We start from the raw sequence: 14,915 nt of genomic DNA, 5'->3' as shown, positions 1-14,915 counted from the left end.
CAGAGCTCCTCAAAACATATTAACAACAAATATTTGATCATGTCTATAAACCCTGCTCAGAACAGGCTGTTTCTATGTCTGTACCTTTAAATATGTAAATGAGCTGCTGTCATCCTATGTCTGTGTGCATGTGTGTGCGTGTGTGCGTGTGCGTGCGTGTGCGTGCGTGTGCGTGTGTGTGTGTGTGTGTGCGTGCGTGCGCGTGCGTGTGTTTGTGTGTGTGTGTGTGCATGTGCGTGTGCATGTGCGTGTGTGTGTGTGTATGTTTGTGTGATGGTTTCATAAGGGAACAGAATTCTCGGATGTTATTTTTATTTTGCACTTTCAGATTTTCTGCTCTTGTTTTGAAACTTGGTACTTCCTCTTGTCCGTCCTTCACTCCTCCACATGAATACTTCCCGTCACAGACACATCCTCCTCTCAGCACTCATGGAGAATACCAAAGCGCCTTTAAATGTCACATGATGTCATACGGGGACTCTGTCATGTATTTATACAATTAATGTGGAGGAGGTAAAATTCACCACCCCTGAAGAACCAACAGGAAGAAAAAACGACTCCTGGTTCTCCTGGTTCTGGTCCAGCTGACTCTTGGTTCTCCTGGTTCCCCCTCAGCGGTCAGGTTGACTCCTGTGTCCTCTGAACCCACACCCGTTTCCTTGTCTGAGGTCCTGTGGAATCCTTTGTCGATGTCAGAGGCCAGGCTTAAACCTCCTGGTCGCCCCCTTGAAGTGGTCTGCACATTTGGTTGGGCTCCGGGCTGCCCCCCTGAACTGATCTCTGTGTTTGGAAGGTCTCCTGGCCACCCTCATGAACTATTATGGCCTCATGCTTTGCCTCCAGGCCTTCCGCCTGAAAGTCCTGAGTCCCTCCTCCAGACCCCCTCTGCCCACTCTGGTTTGTGTTACCATGAGACATTTTAGGGTCGTCTGGAATCCGTTTCTGGTGGGGGGTGGGGGGGGGGGTTCTTTCATGATTTGGTCTATTTCTCACTTGTGTCTTCAGTCTCACCTGTGTCTTTAGACTCACCTGTGTCACTAGTCTCAGCTGTGTCTTTAGTCTCACCTGTGTCATTAGTCTCACCTGTGTCTTTAGTCTCACCTGTGTCTGATTACCTGTGTATATTTAATGTTCCTTCCCTCCTGTTGTCAGATTGTTGAAGACTTGTATATTGGATTGTTGGATGAGTGTCTTTAATAAAGCCGGATTTGTGATGTCAGTACCTTACTCATCACCTTTGTGTTTGTGTTGATGAGGGATTGGGGGCAGGGTCTTTATCAGGTTTGAGTAGGGGCAGAGTCACCTTTTCCTTTGTCAGAATCCTCTGCTTTGGATTTTCTTCTGAAAGTCAGGTGTGACGCTTACTGTCTTACCTTTAGAGGCGGCCTTCTACTCATTGATTGGCTATCGTGTGAAATGTGTTTGTGTTTTATGAGGATGATGATATCATCAGCTTTGAAGCTGTGACCTTACAGCTTCTCCTGTAAGTGTCGACAGTGATCATCACTTCCTGTTTGTCCTTATTGGAACACTTCCCCTTCACATAACCACAAACATTCCCCTCTTGTCCGACTTTCATCAGCTGATCCTTTTATTTTTTTGTGTTAAATCCCAACTCACGTCTCTTGCAGGATGGAAAGCCCTCACTCATTATTACACCATCACTAAAGGCCCTAAAGGAAGATCAATCAATCAGACCTTACCATATTACAAAGAGTAGATAACAGACTCTCTCACACACACACACACACACACACACACACACACACACACACACACACACACACACACACACACACACACACACAGGTGATGTGGGGAACCCCACCTCCTGGCTTTATTCCAGGGTAAGGGTAATTTTATGTTCAGATTTGAAGCCATCTGATTGGACAACCAGCTGACAAACGCTCGAGGTATATAAACCTGAGTCAGCAACGCTGAGAGCTGTTTTCAGACTGATGATGAAACCGCCTTATCTCAGCATACCTGACAGGTGGGGCAGGCACGAGCACACACACACACCTGTTTGTTTTGAACGAGAGAAAGAAAGAGAGAGAGAGACAGACTGAAAGAGAGAGAGAGAGAGCGCGAGAGACAGACTGAAAGAGAGAGAGAGAGAGAGAGAGAGAGAGACAGACTGAAAGAGAGAGAGAGAGAGAGACAGACTGTAAGAGAGAGAGAGAGAGAGAGAGAAAGAGAGAGAGAGGGAGGGAGAGAGAGAGAGAGAGAGAGAGAGAAGCGAGAGAGAGAGACAGAGAGAGAGAGAGTGAGAGTGTCGTAATGTAAAGCTGGAGGCAGCTTGTGTCTTTCGCTTTCCACCCACACACACAAAGCAGAAAACTGTCAGAGTGGGAAACCCATGACTTCCGCGTTTTTCCTTCAACCCTGAAACTGAACGCAGACTCTTTAGACTATAAAAGACTTCATGGCTCTCACTGCACACAGTCTGAAGGAGACCAGGACTCTGTCGAGTCTCAACAGGAGGACTTTCACTGCACACAGTCTGAAGGAGACCAGGACTCTGTCGAGTCTCAACAGGAGGACTTTCACTGCACACAGTCTGAAGGAGACCAGGACTCTGTCGAGTCTCAACAGGAGGACTTTCACTGCACACAGTCTGAAGGAGACCAGGACTGTGCCGGGTCACAACAGGAGGACTCTCACTGCACACAGTCTGAAGGAGACCAGGACTGGGTCTAGTCTAGTGGAGGAGACCTCAGAACACCTGGATCACCTGTACATCCTCCACAGGTGTCCTTGACAGAGACTGGACACTGTGGATCCTGGACACTGTGGACCCTCTGCCCGGCCCAGGCACCTTACTGCCAGTTAATGGGACACCAGAACTCACACATGGACGCAGAGTCTCTGCAGGAAAGTGGGCGCCGGCGTGGACGCTGCCTGGACGTGTTTCTCATTGTTTCCATCGTTTTCTTGTTCGTGGCTCTCACAGCTGTGGCTGCCGGTGGACTGATATGTTTGGCCAAGCTGCGGTCCAGTCTGGACTCAAGAAGGCCGCCTGTTCACCCTGACACATCAGAACGGACAGGAGACAGACCCAACCCAACATACAAGGTAAAAACAAATCTTTAATAAAATAATCTGCACTGATTGTTCTTCTCCTTCACATGTAAACATCCAGATTTCTCTTTTCCTCCTTCATCTACAGATGCAGAACTTTGCTTCTCTGGTCGCCACATCAAGTAAGTCTTAAATCATCACTACAACTTCTGATGTCACAAATTTAAAGAGACAGTCACATCATCACTATAACAACCTTAAAGACACAGTAACATCATCACTATAACAATCTTAAAGACACAGTCACATCATCACTATAACAACCTTAAAGACACAGTCACATCATCACTATAACAACCTTAAAGACACAGTCACATCATCACTATAACAACCTTAAAGACACAGTAACATCATCACTATAACAACCTTAAAGACACAGTAACATCATCACTATAACAACCTTAAAGCGACAGTAACATCATCACTATAACAACCTTAAAGCGACAGTAACATCATCACTATAACAACCTTAAAGACACGGTCACATCATCACCATAACAACCTTAAAGACACAGTAACATCATCACTATAACAACCTTAAAGACAGTCACATCATCACTGTAACAACCTTAAAGACAGTAACATCATCACTATAACAACCTTAAAGACACGGTCACATCATCACCATAACAACCTTAAAGACACAGTAACATCATCACTATAACAACCTTAAAGACAGTCACATCATCACTGTAACAACCTTAAAGAGACAGTCACAACATCATCACTATAACAACCTTAAAGAGACAGTCACAACATCATCACTATAACAACCTTAAAGACACAGTCACATCATCCTCTTAATTGCATGTGCTTGTTTCCCCCTTCAGGCCAGCTGAAGACCAGCACCATGCCCTTGGCACTAGTCCACTATGGAGCTGGAACATCTGTGGGAAGTCAATTCTCATTCGATGCAAAGCAGAGCTCGCTGAAGCCCCTGAATCCGGGGACTTACTTCATATTCATAAATCTCAACCTTACCTGCACCCACAACTGCAGAGAAGGTGTACTCAGCGTGAAGGTGGCCGATAAACTCACCTGTGAGGTGAAGCTCCCGAACTCGATGGCGGTGAGCAAGAAGTGCTGGACAGTAACACAGATAGAAGATGAGACACTGAACACTCAGATGAGCGTACCAGAGAGCGGACTGAAAAACTGGCAACTGGAGCTGAAAGGTTCAGGAATGGGGATGTTCCTGGTAGACTCATAAGGACTCTGAAATCCAATCTTGTACCCCCAAGAGTCAGATCTCAGCAGATTCTGTTCTCTAAAAGTCTCAGGGGTCTGAAATGTGCAGCTGCTCGAGCAGGATTCAAAGCTATGACGAGGACTCTGCAAACTAAAGAAGAACCCTAAAGACGAGGCTCTGCAGGAAAACAGATATTTATTACGAAAATATTCCTCAGATATAAATACTGATATATATTTATTTACCTATATATGTTTATGTACATAAATATATTTATGTATATGTATATGAAAAGAAAGAGCACTTTCCAAGCTGTGTGAAATATGTACATACCTCCTACAGGTTATATTTATGAAACTATTTATGTACCTTTATTTATTATTTATGATGTTGCTATGGAAACTATGTTGATGTAGCTGTCACTACATTTGTGCAAACATGAGGCTGATGTGATTCTTCAGCTCTGCTGTCATTTTATAAATGGCTCGTTAGTGTTTGATTTATATGATTTATGTGTATATCAGAGAACACGAACAGGATGATTAGAAACCACATTTGTAAAATATTTAGTTCAGTAAGAATAAGTAAGTCCTGTGGACAAACTAAAACTGAATGTTTGTGACTGTGGTCGTATTAAAGATGGAAACGATAAAAAGTCATGTTGTTGTGGTCGTATTAAAGATTGAAACGATAAAGAGTCATGTTGTTGTGGTCGTATTAAAGATAGAAATGATGAAGAGTCATGTTGTGGTCATATTAAAGATAGAAACGATAAAGAGTCATGTTGTTGTGGTCGTATTACGTGGTACGATGAAGAAGAGCAAGGCTTTGTTGTGAGTTGTGGAGAGTGACGAGTGTGAAAGAGAACAAAAGGAATATATACTAAGACTGTGAAGGTGAGGGAAAGTTTGTTACCAGTCAAGAACAGGAAGCATGTTCACCACATCCTGTTTGTTTACCTTCAAGAGCGGTTTAGAAAAGAAAACAGCAGCATTGCTCCACTCTTACATAAAGTCACGGCGCAGACGTCAAGGGAAAATCAAGTCGTGTTCATGACGCAGCAGGTTAGAACTTTATAACACAAAAACTGAGAGGAGAGAAAGTCAAACACTATATGAACTTTATCCTCCATCTTGTTGTGTGTTTGTTTGACTGATGTTGTCAGAGTTTCAGGAAATGACCCCAATGTTTTAGCTCTCGATACGGTGCTGTGGTTACTTATCAGTCAAGCCGTCTCCATGACAACCTGTCCTCACACTTCAAACTCTTCATGCTTTACTATTCATCTTTCTTTTCCCCACATGCATTCCATGACAATTTTCCCTCCTTGCTGAAGAACTCTCGTTTTCCGAGCTGCTTTGTGATTCGCACATCTTCGTTTCCACTCGACAATGAGAGACAACGAGATATGGTGACAATGAGAGACAATGAGACACGGTGACAATGAGACACGGTGACAACGAGAGACGTTGCTGTGGTTACCTGTCAGTCAAGCCGTCTCCATGACAACCTGTCCTCACACTTCAAACTCTTCATGCTTTACTATTCATCTTTCTTTTCCCCACATGCATTCCATGACAATTTTCCCTCCTTGCTGAAGAACTCTCGTTTTCCGAGCTGCTTTGTGATTCGCACATCTTCGTTTCCACTCGACAATGAGAGACAACGAGACACAGTGACAACGAGACACGGTGACAACGAGACACGGTGACAATGAGACAACGAGAAACAATGAGAGATGTGACGAGAGACAACGAGACACGGTGACAACGAGAGACATTGAGAAACAACGAGACACGGTGACGAGAGACAAGAAGACATGATGACAAAGTGAAAATTTCCGTTGAGCGCTGCAAGAAGAGCTGAGTCAGCCACACCGACCTTAGCACCTACTCCATCCTCCCCTTAGTGCGTCCTCCTCGACCACATCCTGCATACAGACTCACACACACGTACACACAGCCTGTTTGTGTGTTTGAGAGGAGAGATTTAAGATTTTACTTTCAGCAATCCCTGCAAGGGGAAATTCTGTTTTTACACTCTGTTAATCATGCAACACACACATAGGCTGAAATATACACATGCACAAACAGGATCCTGTGGACATGCACTTGCACTTGAACTGGCGACCCTCCGGTTCCCAACCCAAGTCCCTACAGACTGAGCTACTGCCGCCTCAGCAGGGGTCCAACATCAGAAGCAGACAATATTAAAAGTCTGTACAGCATACACACTATAATGTTAGTCACAACAGTGCAAAAACGTGCAGCACACTTATTATTAAGAAACCTGCATGTACGATACAAATAGAAGTGTTACCAGGTGAGTTCACATCCTGCATCATAGTTCATATACGGTGCAGAGCAGGGACAGTGTTAGTGCTGATATCTGAGATATGAGCAGTATGGTCAGAGGAAGAGAAGAGGTCTACATCGGAGTAGTAGCAGTCTGTGCTTACTGTAGGTGGTACATTAAGCACACTAGCTGTGACTCCTTGATACCTTCAGAGAACTGCCCACTCATCTATCTGTTGCGATTGTGTTTGCAGAAAGTCACAAGGGACCATGGTGGGACGGCTGCTGTGGTCTGATCTACCAGCAGAGCAGATTCCTGTGGTCTACTGCAGTGAGGGACACCAGTCAGGAGGTTAAGGATGTTGTCCTGCTGCAGGAGACAGGGACTTAATGTGCTCAGTTGTATGGCTTTGTTGGGGTTTTATCTAGTCAACTTTGGTTATATTCTTTAATAATTATATTTAACTATTATTAATATAAATAACAATATCATTAAACTATGTTTAATCAACTTGGGGGCACCACCCTGAAATCAGGGAAATATAACCAAAATATCACAAATAAATAAATTAGTTACTTAATTACTAATATTATTAATAATTAGTAACTATATTTAATAAATTGAAGGAGTGAAATCCGTACACAAAGCCCTCGCACCCAGCTTATATCACAATGCAAATACACCAGTAATCACAAACAACTGCTCTCTTAAATTATAACAGAATTTATTTAAACAAAGCAACATCAATCCAAAATCAATGAAACTCAATCAAACAAATAACTATACAAACTAATCTAAGAAATCAAACATTATCAAGCAAAACTTGTGAATGAGGTGTAAAAGTGTAGTTGTGTGTGTGTGTGTGTGTGTGTGTATGTGCGTGTGTGTGTGTGTGTGTGTGTGTGTGTGTGTGTGTGTGTGTGTGTGTGTGGATGAGGGAGAGAGAGAGAGAGAAAACAAGATGGTGGAGAGAGACAATGCACCATGTGGCTTCGTCACATGGGTACAAAATGGTGGACAACAAAGGAAATAGTTTGAGCTCTCTGAGCTGAGTTCAGTAACTGTTACTTAAACACCAGAAAGACAGTGGCCGGACTTTGATTCAACAGCGGGTACACTGGTCTTTCTGATTGTGAAAGCCGTTGCCTGAAGGTAAAGAAGGCGAACACAGCGGTTCATCACAATAAAACAAATGCAGCAGCTTACAACAGATAATAAACAGAATGTGATGTCTCGTCAACAATGATGCACAATTATCAGTGTAACCACTGATACCAGATCAGTACCAATTATCAGTGTAACCACTGATAATTGTTCAGTGTAACCACTGATAATTGTTATAAAAGAAACATAACTATTTCTGAAACTATTTCTGCCCAGACCAAAGCTCTTACTTGGGGTAACTCCTGGTGATCGTTGCAAAGTTGGTTGGATCTTCAATCTGTTGAATATTAAATCCACAGATTCAGGCAGGTTTCCTTCGTGGCTGATGTAGGAGGAGGGTAGCAGGATTCAGATCATCGACCAGAGCACTGCTCTAGGGTCTTCTGGTTGCAGGAGTCGAGTTCTTTATGTGTCCTTATGGATTCAGGGGTCAGTGGGCTTTCTTCAGCGCTCCTTACCAGTTGCGTTCAATGATGTCTTACGAAAAATTAAAGGAAGGAAACTCTTCTTTTTGCTCAAACCTGATAGCATCTGATTGCGCCCAAAATTGAGCAATGCCTGGCGATTGATTTTAAAAACTGGAACTGCCTGTGGGTTAACCTCAGGCCTCCTCCAATGAGGATAGAGAATTCAGAAACCCCCCACATCCCTACTTTTCACACCTATTTGTTAGTTGCTGTTGGGGGGTGCTGGGCTAAGACTCCTTTGTATAGTTCCCTCCAAAACAACTCTAGTCAGGCCTGAGAACTGCGATGCAGGCCTGAGTCCTTTGTCCAGCACACATGGCTGAGGCCCAACAGCTTCATGGTGATATCTTCACACGACCACCCCAGCTCCAACTGAGACCTGCTGGATCATTGTATACTTGATAATACTATGTTAAAGAAAGTGAGGTTGGTGGAAGTGCAGCCAATGAATTAATGATCTGTGAGTCATTAGTGTCACAATAATGACAGTTTACATCTCCATCAGTTAGCCTATCATCTATGGAAAGATGAGATAAGCAGTACATAGCCAGTACAGGTGTTCAATATCTTGTTGCTCCTCACATTGAGTCAAATAGGATGCAGGAAGCTCAGGGGAAATTGTAGTGCTGTATGACAGTGTCAGTGTATAGTAACCCAGAGGTGAACAAAACACTGCAATGTATTGAGATGAAAACAAGCTGTTCTTTGTGTTTCTGTTACACTGATTTATCCATTTCTATCCTCTTACAGACTGAAAGGAGTTTCCATTTGTTGTTGTATTGTGTGTGTGTGTGTGTGTGTGTGTGTGTGTGTGTGTGTGTGTGTGTGTGTGTGTGTGTGTGTGTGTGTGTGTGTGTGTGTGTTGTGTGTCTCGTTGTCTCCAAACAGCAGGTGTTAATAAATCTCTTATTCTCATAAATTTTGATAACACACACATTTTATGTAAACAGAATAAATACAAACCATATACACGCCTGTAAGGTACACCCCCCCTCCCCCCCAGGTCTTTGTGTTTGCATGAGGTCACTTTATAGTTATTGCTGAAGAAACAAACGTTTTGTGTCAATGTGGCCTCTGAGTCGGGCACGGAGTAGTTACACCACAGGGGTATATCATAAAGGCCCCCATCAGGTTGTCCCCGGGGGCCAGGGGCTCCTTCTTCTTGCTGTCCAGTTTGACGTAAACTTTGTCTCCACTCTGCAGGTGAAAGATCCCCGCCAGGAAGCTGTTCCACGACTCCTCCCCACTCGGAGATGTGTCCTCTGAAAATCTGTGAGTCCAGCATCGGACTCTACGGGAACCAGTCACAAAGTCAGTTAGCTTAATGAAGAAATGCTATGCTATGCTAATACCAATGAGTAACAAGAACCCTGACCAACCTTTTGGACTTCATTAGTTGGATGGGTTTTCCGTACGCTTTGATGTCTTTCAGGACTTCGTGCTGGAAGAACAAACAGTCTTCTTCAGCACCGATGGTCACTTTGGAGTAAAGGTAGTAGAAACCTTCCTCCTCCACCAGCAACCGACCGTCTTCGTAGCCCATTTTGTGGGTGATGGTTTCCCCAACATTCGTCATCCACTGCACCACATGGTGCTGGTCTACGGTCTTACTGGATCCTGGAACAAAGACGAGCAATAAGAGGAAGAAAAGACTGAATCGTGTCTTCAAGTGTGACGAGAGCTCTCACCCGTCAAGTGAGCGAAGGGTCTCTGCTGTACCTCCTCCGTTTGATCCATCGATGAAATCTGATTGGACGCTGTTCCAAAAGTCAATCAGCAGATAAAGATTCATGTGGATTTATAAGATTTCTACATCTTTTGATGGGTGAAGGTCTACAAATATCTTTCAACTCGTAAATCGTGGGGTATCTGCAATTAAAGCTCCTGCTCTGGGTTGATTTTGGCGCCCCTGTGGACAAAGTGCTATCTCTCATTTGGTTGCTGATTTTTTCCTGTTGATGTGTAAATGTTGCGTTGAACTGCTGCGGCCATGTCAGAGAGGAGGGCGCTGTCTAAGCTGCGTGTCATCCCGCCCCCTACACAGGAGGTCATCCCTGGCCGTGGACATCAAACCTTATAACTCCTCCCTCTAAACGGTGTAAGATTCAGAATCTAGAGCTGATCTCTGTTCATGTTGCTTATTGTCTTTCACTCTCTGAGCTGTCAACTTTAATAATCTTTCTTATTCTTCATTAACATGCAGACTCATGTCTGTATTCTTCTATCTTTCTGCTTCTGCACTGAGGGGTCACTCGTATTAAAGCGTCAGTGTGTTTCAGAGATCTCCTCACTGGAGCTTTGCTTTAAGATTCATGTGTATTCACATGTAAGTACCTTCAGATCCCACTCGACTCAGTATGATGCCGTCCTGAAACACAAACGAGACTTTAAGGTCCAGCACGTATCAGGCAGTGTCTTAGTGTAAGTCCATGACTCTCATCCTTACCTGCAGGCCGGATGATGGGGGGTATGATCCGGGGTCTGACAGGTTCTGGCAGAGAGGATGAGACCTGCAGAGAGAGAAGGCCTGCAGGGAGAGGAACGAGAAACCAGGGAGCATTCAGTGTGCAAGAACTCACAAGTACACAGGAAGTTATATATCATGAATTAAAGCTGCACTGTCAAATAAAAACCATTTGCTTTGAACTAAAAACAGTTTGTCTACATTTGAAATCACGCTGAGAGAAACATTGTGGCGTTAACTTGAGCGAGGAATCCTTCAGCTCACATTGTGTTTATGATGTGGCTGTTTGGTCCACACAGGATTTCTTTCAGTCGTGGCAGATCCAAGACGAATCAGGGACCAGGGAAGGTAACATCAGTAAAAACTGTTCTCTGAAAACAACATTGTCGTACTGGTTACCAAGGTTACCCGGGGATTTTGTACCCAATGACGGCGTTGGTCATGTTGCAAACACTATTGTAACTTCTGTTCAAGCTAGAAACAGGCAAAGAGGCGGACTTCAGCCTGCTAACAAACAGCTACAAGCCTTATAGTGAATAACTCTTATCCTTCATCAAATCAAAACTGATGAGTCATCAAAACATTCACCCCCCCCCCCGTGAAGTGTGTGCGGATCGAGACATGAGCTCATCAGACTTATTTGGTTTTTTGAACCAGGCTGTAAACATGTTAATCTCTGCTGTAAAAACAGGCTTTTTAGAATGGGTGTGGAAAGCCGTTTTCACAGATGCACTCCGGATAATATCTGGATATTTACAGGAGGACTTCTCCGGAGATTCTCCCGACCTAGCCGTTCACATATGCTCCTCAAAGCGTTGGACTTTCCCTGTCAGAGGGGAGGGGGACGTGAGACGTAAGACGTGACGTAAATAAACAACGCGGAAGGGGTCTGGCCGGATAAACTCCAGGTAAAGTCCACGCGAAAAATGCGGCTGTTTGCATTCACACATAGCCTAAAGACCCTCCGGGTAGACTAATCTCTGGAGTGTTTCAGATTTCCGTATGTGTGAAAAGGGTTTATGTGACTTCCTGTGCTTCTGCAGCCAGCCTCTAGTGGACACTCAAGGAACTGCAGGATTTTTGCAGAGAGACAGAGAGAGAGACAGAGAGAGAGTAGAATAGAAAAAGGAAGTAAAACTCACAGTCGTCCTGACTGACTTGTAGTTTAAACCACATATTAACATGTTTAATGTGTCATGACGAAGAGAAAGAAAGGGGAATTCTCAGCTTCAGGAGTTTCCAATTTACATGCTGAGGTTTCTTTTCTTCTACACACACACATTCATGTAGACGACAGGCTCACCTCTGTTTTTTGGTAGAGATTGTGGATTAAACAGCCCTGAACAACAAGTCCAAACACGACGAGTCCCAATAGCATGAGCAGACACTTCTGGCCCACTTTCTCCCACCTCCGCTTCTTCCCCACAGGTGCCGAGACGTAGCTGGCCTGGCTGTCCACCACAAACACCTGAGGCCTTGAAGCCACACAGGCTTCTGCCATCCCACCTGGTGCCGCTCCACCTGGGACGTTAGGGCCGATCGTTAAGGGGCGATGAAGAAACACTGAAAGAGACACAGACTGGGAGACATTAAAAACATACCACAGAAAAATCAGAGAGACAGACGTGACACATGTGACCTCAGGAGATCTGACAGGTACAAGGCATGCAGGATGCCCCTAACCCCCCCCCCCCCCCCCCCCCCGCCCCCGGACACACACACACAGACAGGTACACACACACATACACACACACACATACATACACACACAGACAGGTACACACACCCATACACACACACACGCAGATCATTAGCTCTAAGAGGTCCAAAAGTGAAGTGAAACTTTTAAAGTGTTGTAAGAATTTTAGAAAGGTTATCTTGGATGTTTTGTGGCAGCTCAACCAAACAACCAAACGCAGAGAAACATGAAATAAGTGTGAAAACATTTTCTGAGTTGTGTCTCACCTTTAAAGACATCAGATCTGTCCTCCCTCAACTCTCTCAGCTACACGTCTGCTCTCTCTGATATTACTTTACGAGCATGTAAGGAGGAAATGAAGATGACTAGAGGAAGAGGCAAAACAGAGAGACAGAAAGAGAGAGAGTGAGTAGTGTGTGTGTGTGTGTGTGTGTGTGTGTGCGCGCGTGTGTGCGTATGTGTGTGTGTATGTGTGTGTTTGTGTGTGTGTGCGTGTGTGTGTGTGTACATGTGCATGTGTGTTTGTGTATGTGTGTGTACATGTGCGTGTGTGTGTGTGTATGTGTGTGTATGTGAGTGTGTGTGTACATGTGTGTGGTTGGGACACTCCCTAACACTTCTAAAGACACTTATCATCCCTCAGCTGACACTTCCTTTTTTACATTCATCACAATGTTCTGTTTGAGTATTTAGCCTGCTACTGTTTTCTAATAATCATGTAAAACTGTTTCATGTTTAGCAGCTGTGCATTTGGAACATTTTTTTCATCTTGTTGAGTCCTGCAGTGTGATGTCAAAAGGACGAAACAGAAAAGTGTTTATGGAGGCCGGGTTTGACTTTGAGCCAAGCTGATCATTTTGCACTTAAGACTTCACCCACAGCACCATCACCCACTGCTTTGAACTATCACCCGCAGCTTTGTACTATCACCCGCTGCTTTGTACTATCACCCGCAGCTTTGAACTATCACACACAGATTCACACACACTGGTTAGTGTCACTCTCACTTGTAAGCTCTGTCACTCTGTCCCTCACAAAGCGCCCTGTCAGGAGAGCAACGTTTGTCTTTTCTTCTGTTTTGAGGAACTTGAGATTGATGACCTGCATTGATTGAAGATGATGAAAGAGGACTGAACAAAGTGAAGAAAGCGTCAGCTCAAGTGACACCCTGATTACCTGAAAGCTTCCTCTTCTGAATGCCTTCCTCCCATTCTTACAGTCACCGCTTGGTTTAAGAGTTGCACCACTATGAGTCTATGGCTTCCCCTCTTTCTTCCCCTCACACAGGTCTTCTGGTTTGGCCTGAGTTGTATTGCTCCCAGCGTCCCACTACTCTAATTCCACTTCAGGAATATCTGATACAATCTGTGATGGTCATAGATTTCCATTGTGCATTGTGCTTCCTCTCATTGTTACCTCCTCTCTAACAAGATGAGAATTTAAGTTAATTTAAAATATGATGCATCATTTATAATTTCATGTTATTTCATGTGCATACCAGGGAAACAATGTTAAAAGATTTAAAAACAAACTCATGTTGGTTAATATCATTTATGCTCCCTCCCTGATAAAATTTGCATATTGGACCTTTAATTTGGTGAGTCATGTGCGCAGTTGATTGATGCTTTGAGCTGCGGCAGGCACGGGAGCATATAGTTTTTCTACTGTGTGACGGACTGTAATTTGAGTTTTATTTTTCTTTATTAAACGTTTTGAACCGGATTACATCTCCTGTCATTTGCGTCAGACTGAAGTTACTGTGCCTACAGCTCAGGAAGTGATCAACTAATTCTGATGAGATATTAATAATATTCTGTTCTGAAAGTGGAACAAGCCATTCAAAGGTTCCCTCAGAAAGGGACAAAAACCACATGATGAAGGAAATAATCGTTCATTTTGGACCTTTATCACGTAGGGATCAACGTGTGAACGCTGACGGCCCAAACCTTTGAAAAGTTTCTGCTGAATCTGTACTTCTTTTTCTTTGATGTTTTGTGTGTGTGTGTGTGTGTGTGTGTGTGTGTGTGTGTGTGTGTGTGGGAGGGAGGTATATTTTATGACATATTCTACATGCGGAAATTCTTCACTTTCTTCACTCACAAGAGGACCCTGACATGCAGTCATTCACGGACTTGAACTCTGGCTCCCTCTTGTGGTCTTATAGGTATTATAGGTATTGATGTCGCGCTGTCACGATGTCACGCTTGTCACGCTCTTCTGCTGCATTCAGGTGCTCCTCGGTTGGCCTCCTCGTCCGGCTTGTGAACTCGTTCATCTGACTTCAGTGTGTTCACATGATTTCAGTTTGGAAAGTCTGAATGTTCGAATAAGTACAAAAAAATGAGTTATATTAGAGCAATATATTTGTGCAATTTGTGAATTCACAAAAAGTTTCTTAACATTAGCGAAACATATTTTGCCTCCCATGTGATGACGTATATGACGTCAAGACTTTCCGAGTTGTTGTTTCGACTTGAGCAGATGTTCATATTTCATTTTACAACTCGAAAATCTGTTTTTCCTGTTTTGTCCGATACCACATGAACGCACCATACA

At 43.9% G+C, this 14,915-nt stretch overlaps 2 protein-coding genes across 3 annotated transcripts; one reads left to right on the top strand and one right to left on the bottom strand.

Annotated features, from left to right (window-relative positions):
• Positions 1 to 2,181: 2,181 nt before the first annotated feature.
• Positions 2,182 to 4,968, top strand: LOC109989555 (uncharacterized). Its single transcript, XM_020641351.3, has 3 exons — positions 2,182 to 3,075; positions 3,170 to 3,203; positions 3,912 to 4,968. The coding sequence occupies exons 1-3, from the start codon at positions 2,833 to 2,835 to the stop codon at positions 4,289 to 4,291; spliced, it is 657 nt and encodes a 218-aa protein (XP_020497007.1). The 5' UTR covers positions 2,182 to 2,832; the 3' UTR covers positions 4,292 to 4,968.
• Positions 4,969 to 7,272: 2,304 nt separating this feature from the next.
• LOC109989552 (tumor necrosis factor ligand superfamily member 14-like) lies at positions 7,273 to 12,743 on the bottom strand. 2 transcript variants are annotated; one of them, XM_020641344.3, is made up of 7 exons: positions 12,626 to 12,743; positions 11,964 to 12,223; positions 10,643 to 10,723; positions 10,531 to 10,564; positions 9,885 to 9,953; positions 9,576 to 9,813; positions 7,273 to 9,487 (listed from the first exon to the last, which is right to left on the bottom strand). In XM_020641344.3, the coding sequence occupies exons 2-7, from the start codon at positions 12,159 to 12,161 to the stop codon at positions 9,259 to 9,261; spliced, it is 849 nt and encodes a 282-aa protein (XP_020497000.1). In that variant the 5' UTR covers positions 12,162 to 12,223; positions 12,626 to 12,743; the 3' UTR covers positions 7,273 to 9,258. The 2 variants fall into 2 exon arrangements, with proteins under 2 accessions (XP_020497000.1, XP_020496998.1); XM_020641342.3 differs by having other exon boundaries at positions 11,964 to 12,239; positions 12,626 to 12,717.
• Between the last annotated feature and the right edge of the window lie 2,172 nt (positions 12,744 to 14,915).

This window comes from Labrus bergylta, chromosome 1 (assembly GCF_963930695.1).
Source record: "Labrus bergylta chromosome 1, fLabBer1.1, whole genome shotgun sequence".
NCBI classification, from domain to species: domain Eukaryota; kingdom Metazoa; phylum Chordata; class Actinopteri; order Labriformes; family Labridae; genus Labrus; species Labrus bergylta.
This window is presented reverse-complemented; position numbering and strand designations above follow the sequence as displayed.

Excerpts from the sequence above, each read along its gene's own strand:
- LOC109989552 (XM_020641342.3), bottom strand. Across the intron at positions 10,565-10,642 it reads CCCCATCATCCGGCCTGCAG|GACGGCATCATACTGAGTCG; the intron begins GTAAGGATGAGA and ends TTTGTGTTTCAG. Across the intron at positions 9,488-9,575 it reads CAACTAATGAAGTCCAAAAG|AGTCCGATGCTGGACTCACA; the intron begins GTTGGTCAGGGT and ends TGGTTCCCGTAG.
- LOC109989555 (XM_020641351.3), top strand. The coding sequence starts at position 2,833 with ATGGGACACCAGAACTCACACATGGACGCAGAGTCTCTGCAGGAAAGT. Across the intron at positions 3,076-3,169 it reads GACCCAACCCAACATACAAG|ATGCAGAACTTTGCTTCTCT; the intron begins GTAAAAACAAAT and ends CTTCATCTACAG. Across the intron at positions 3,204-3,911 it reads TTCTCTGGTCGCCACATCAA|GCCAGCTGAAGACCAGCACC; the intron begins GTAAGTCTTAAA and ends TTCCCCCTTCAG.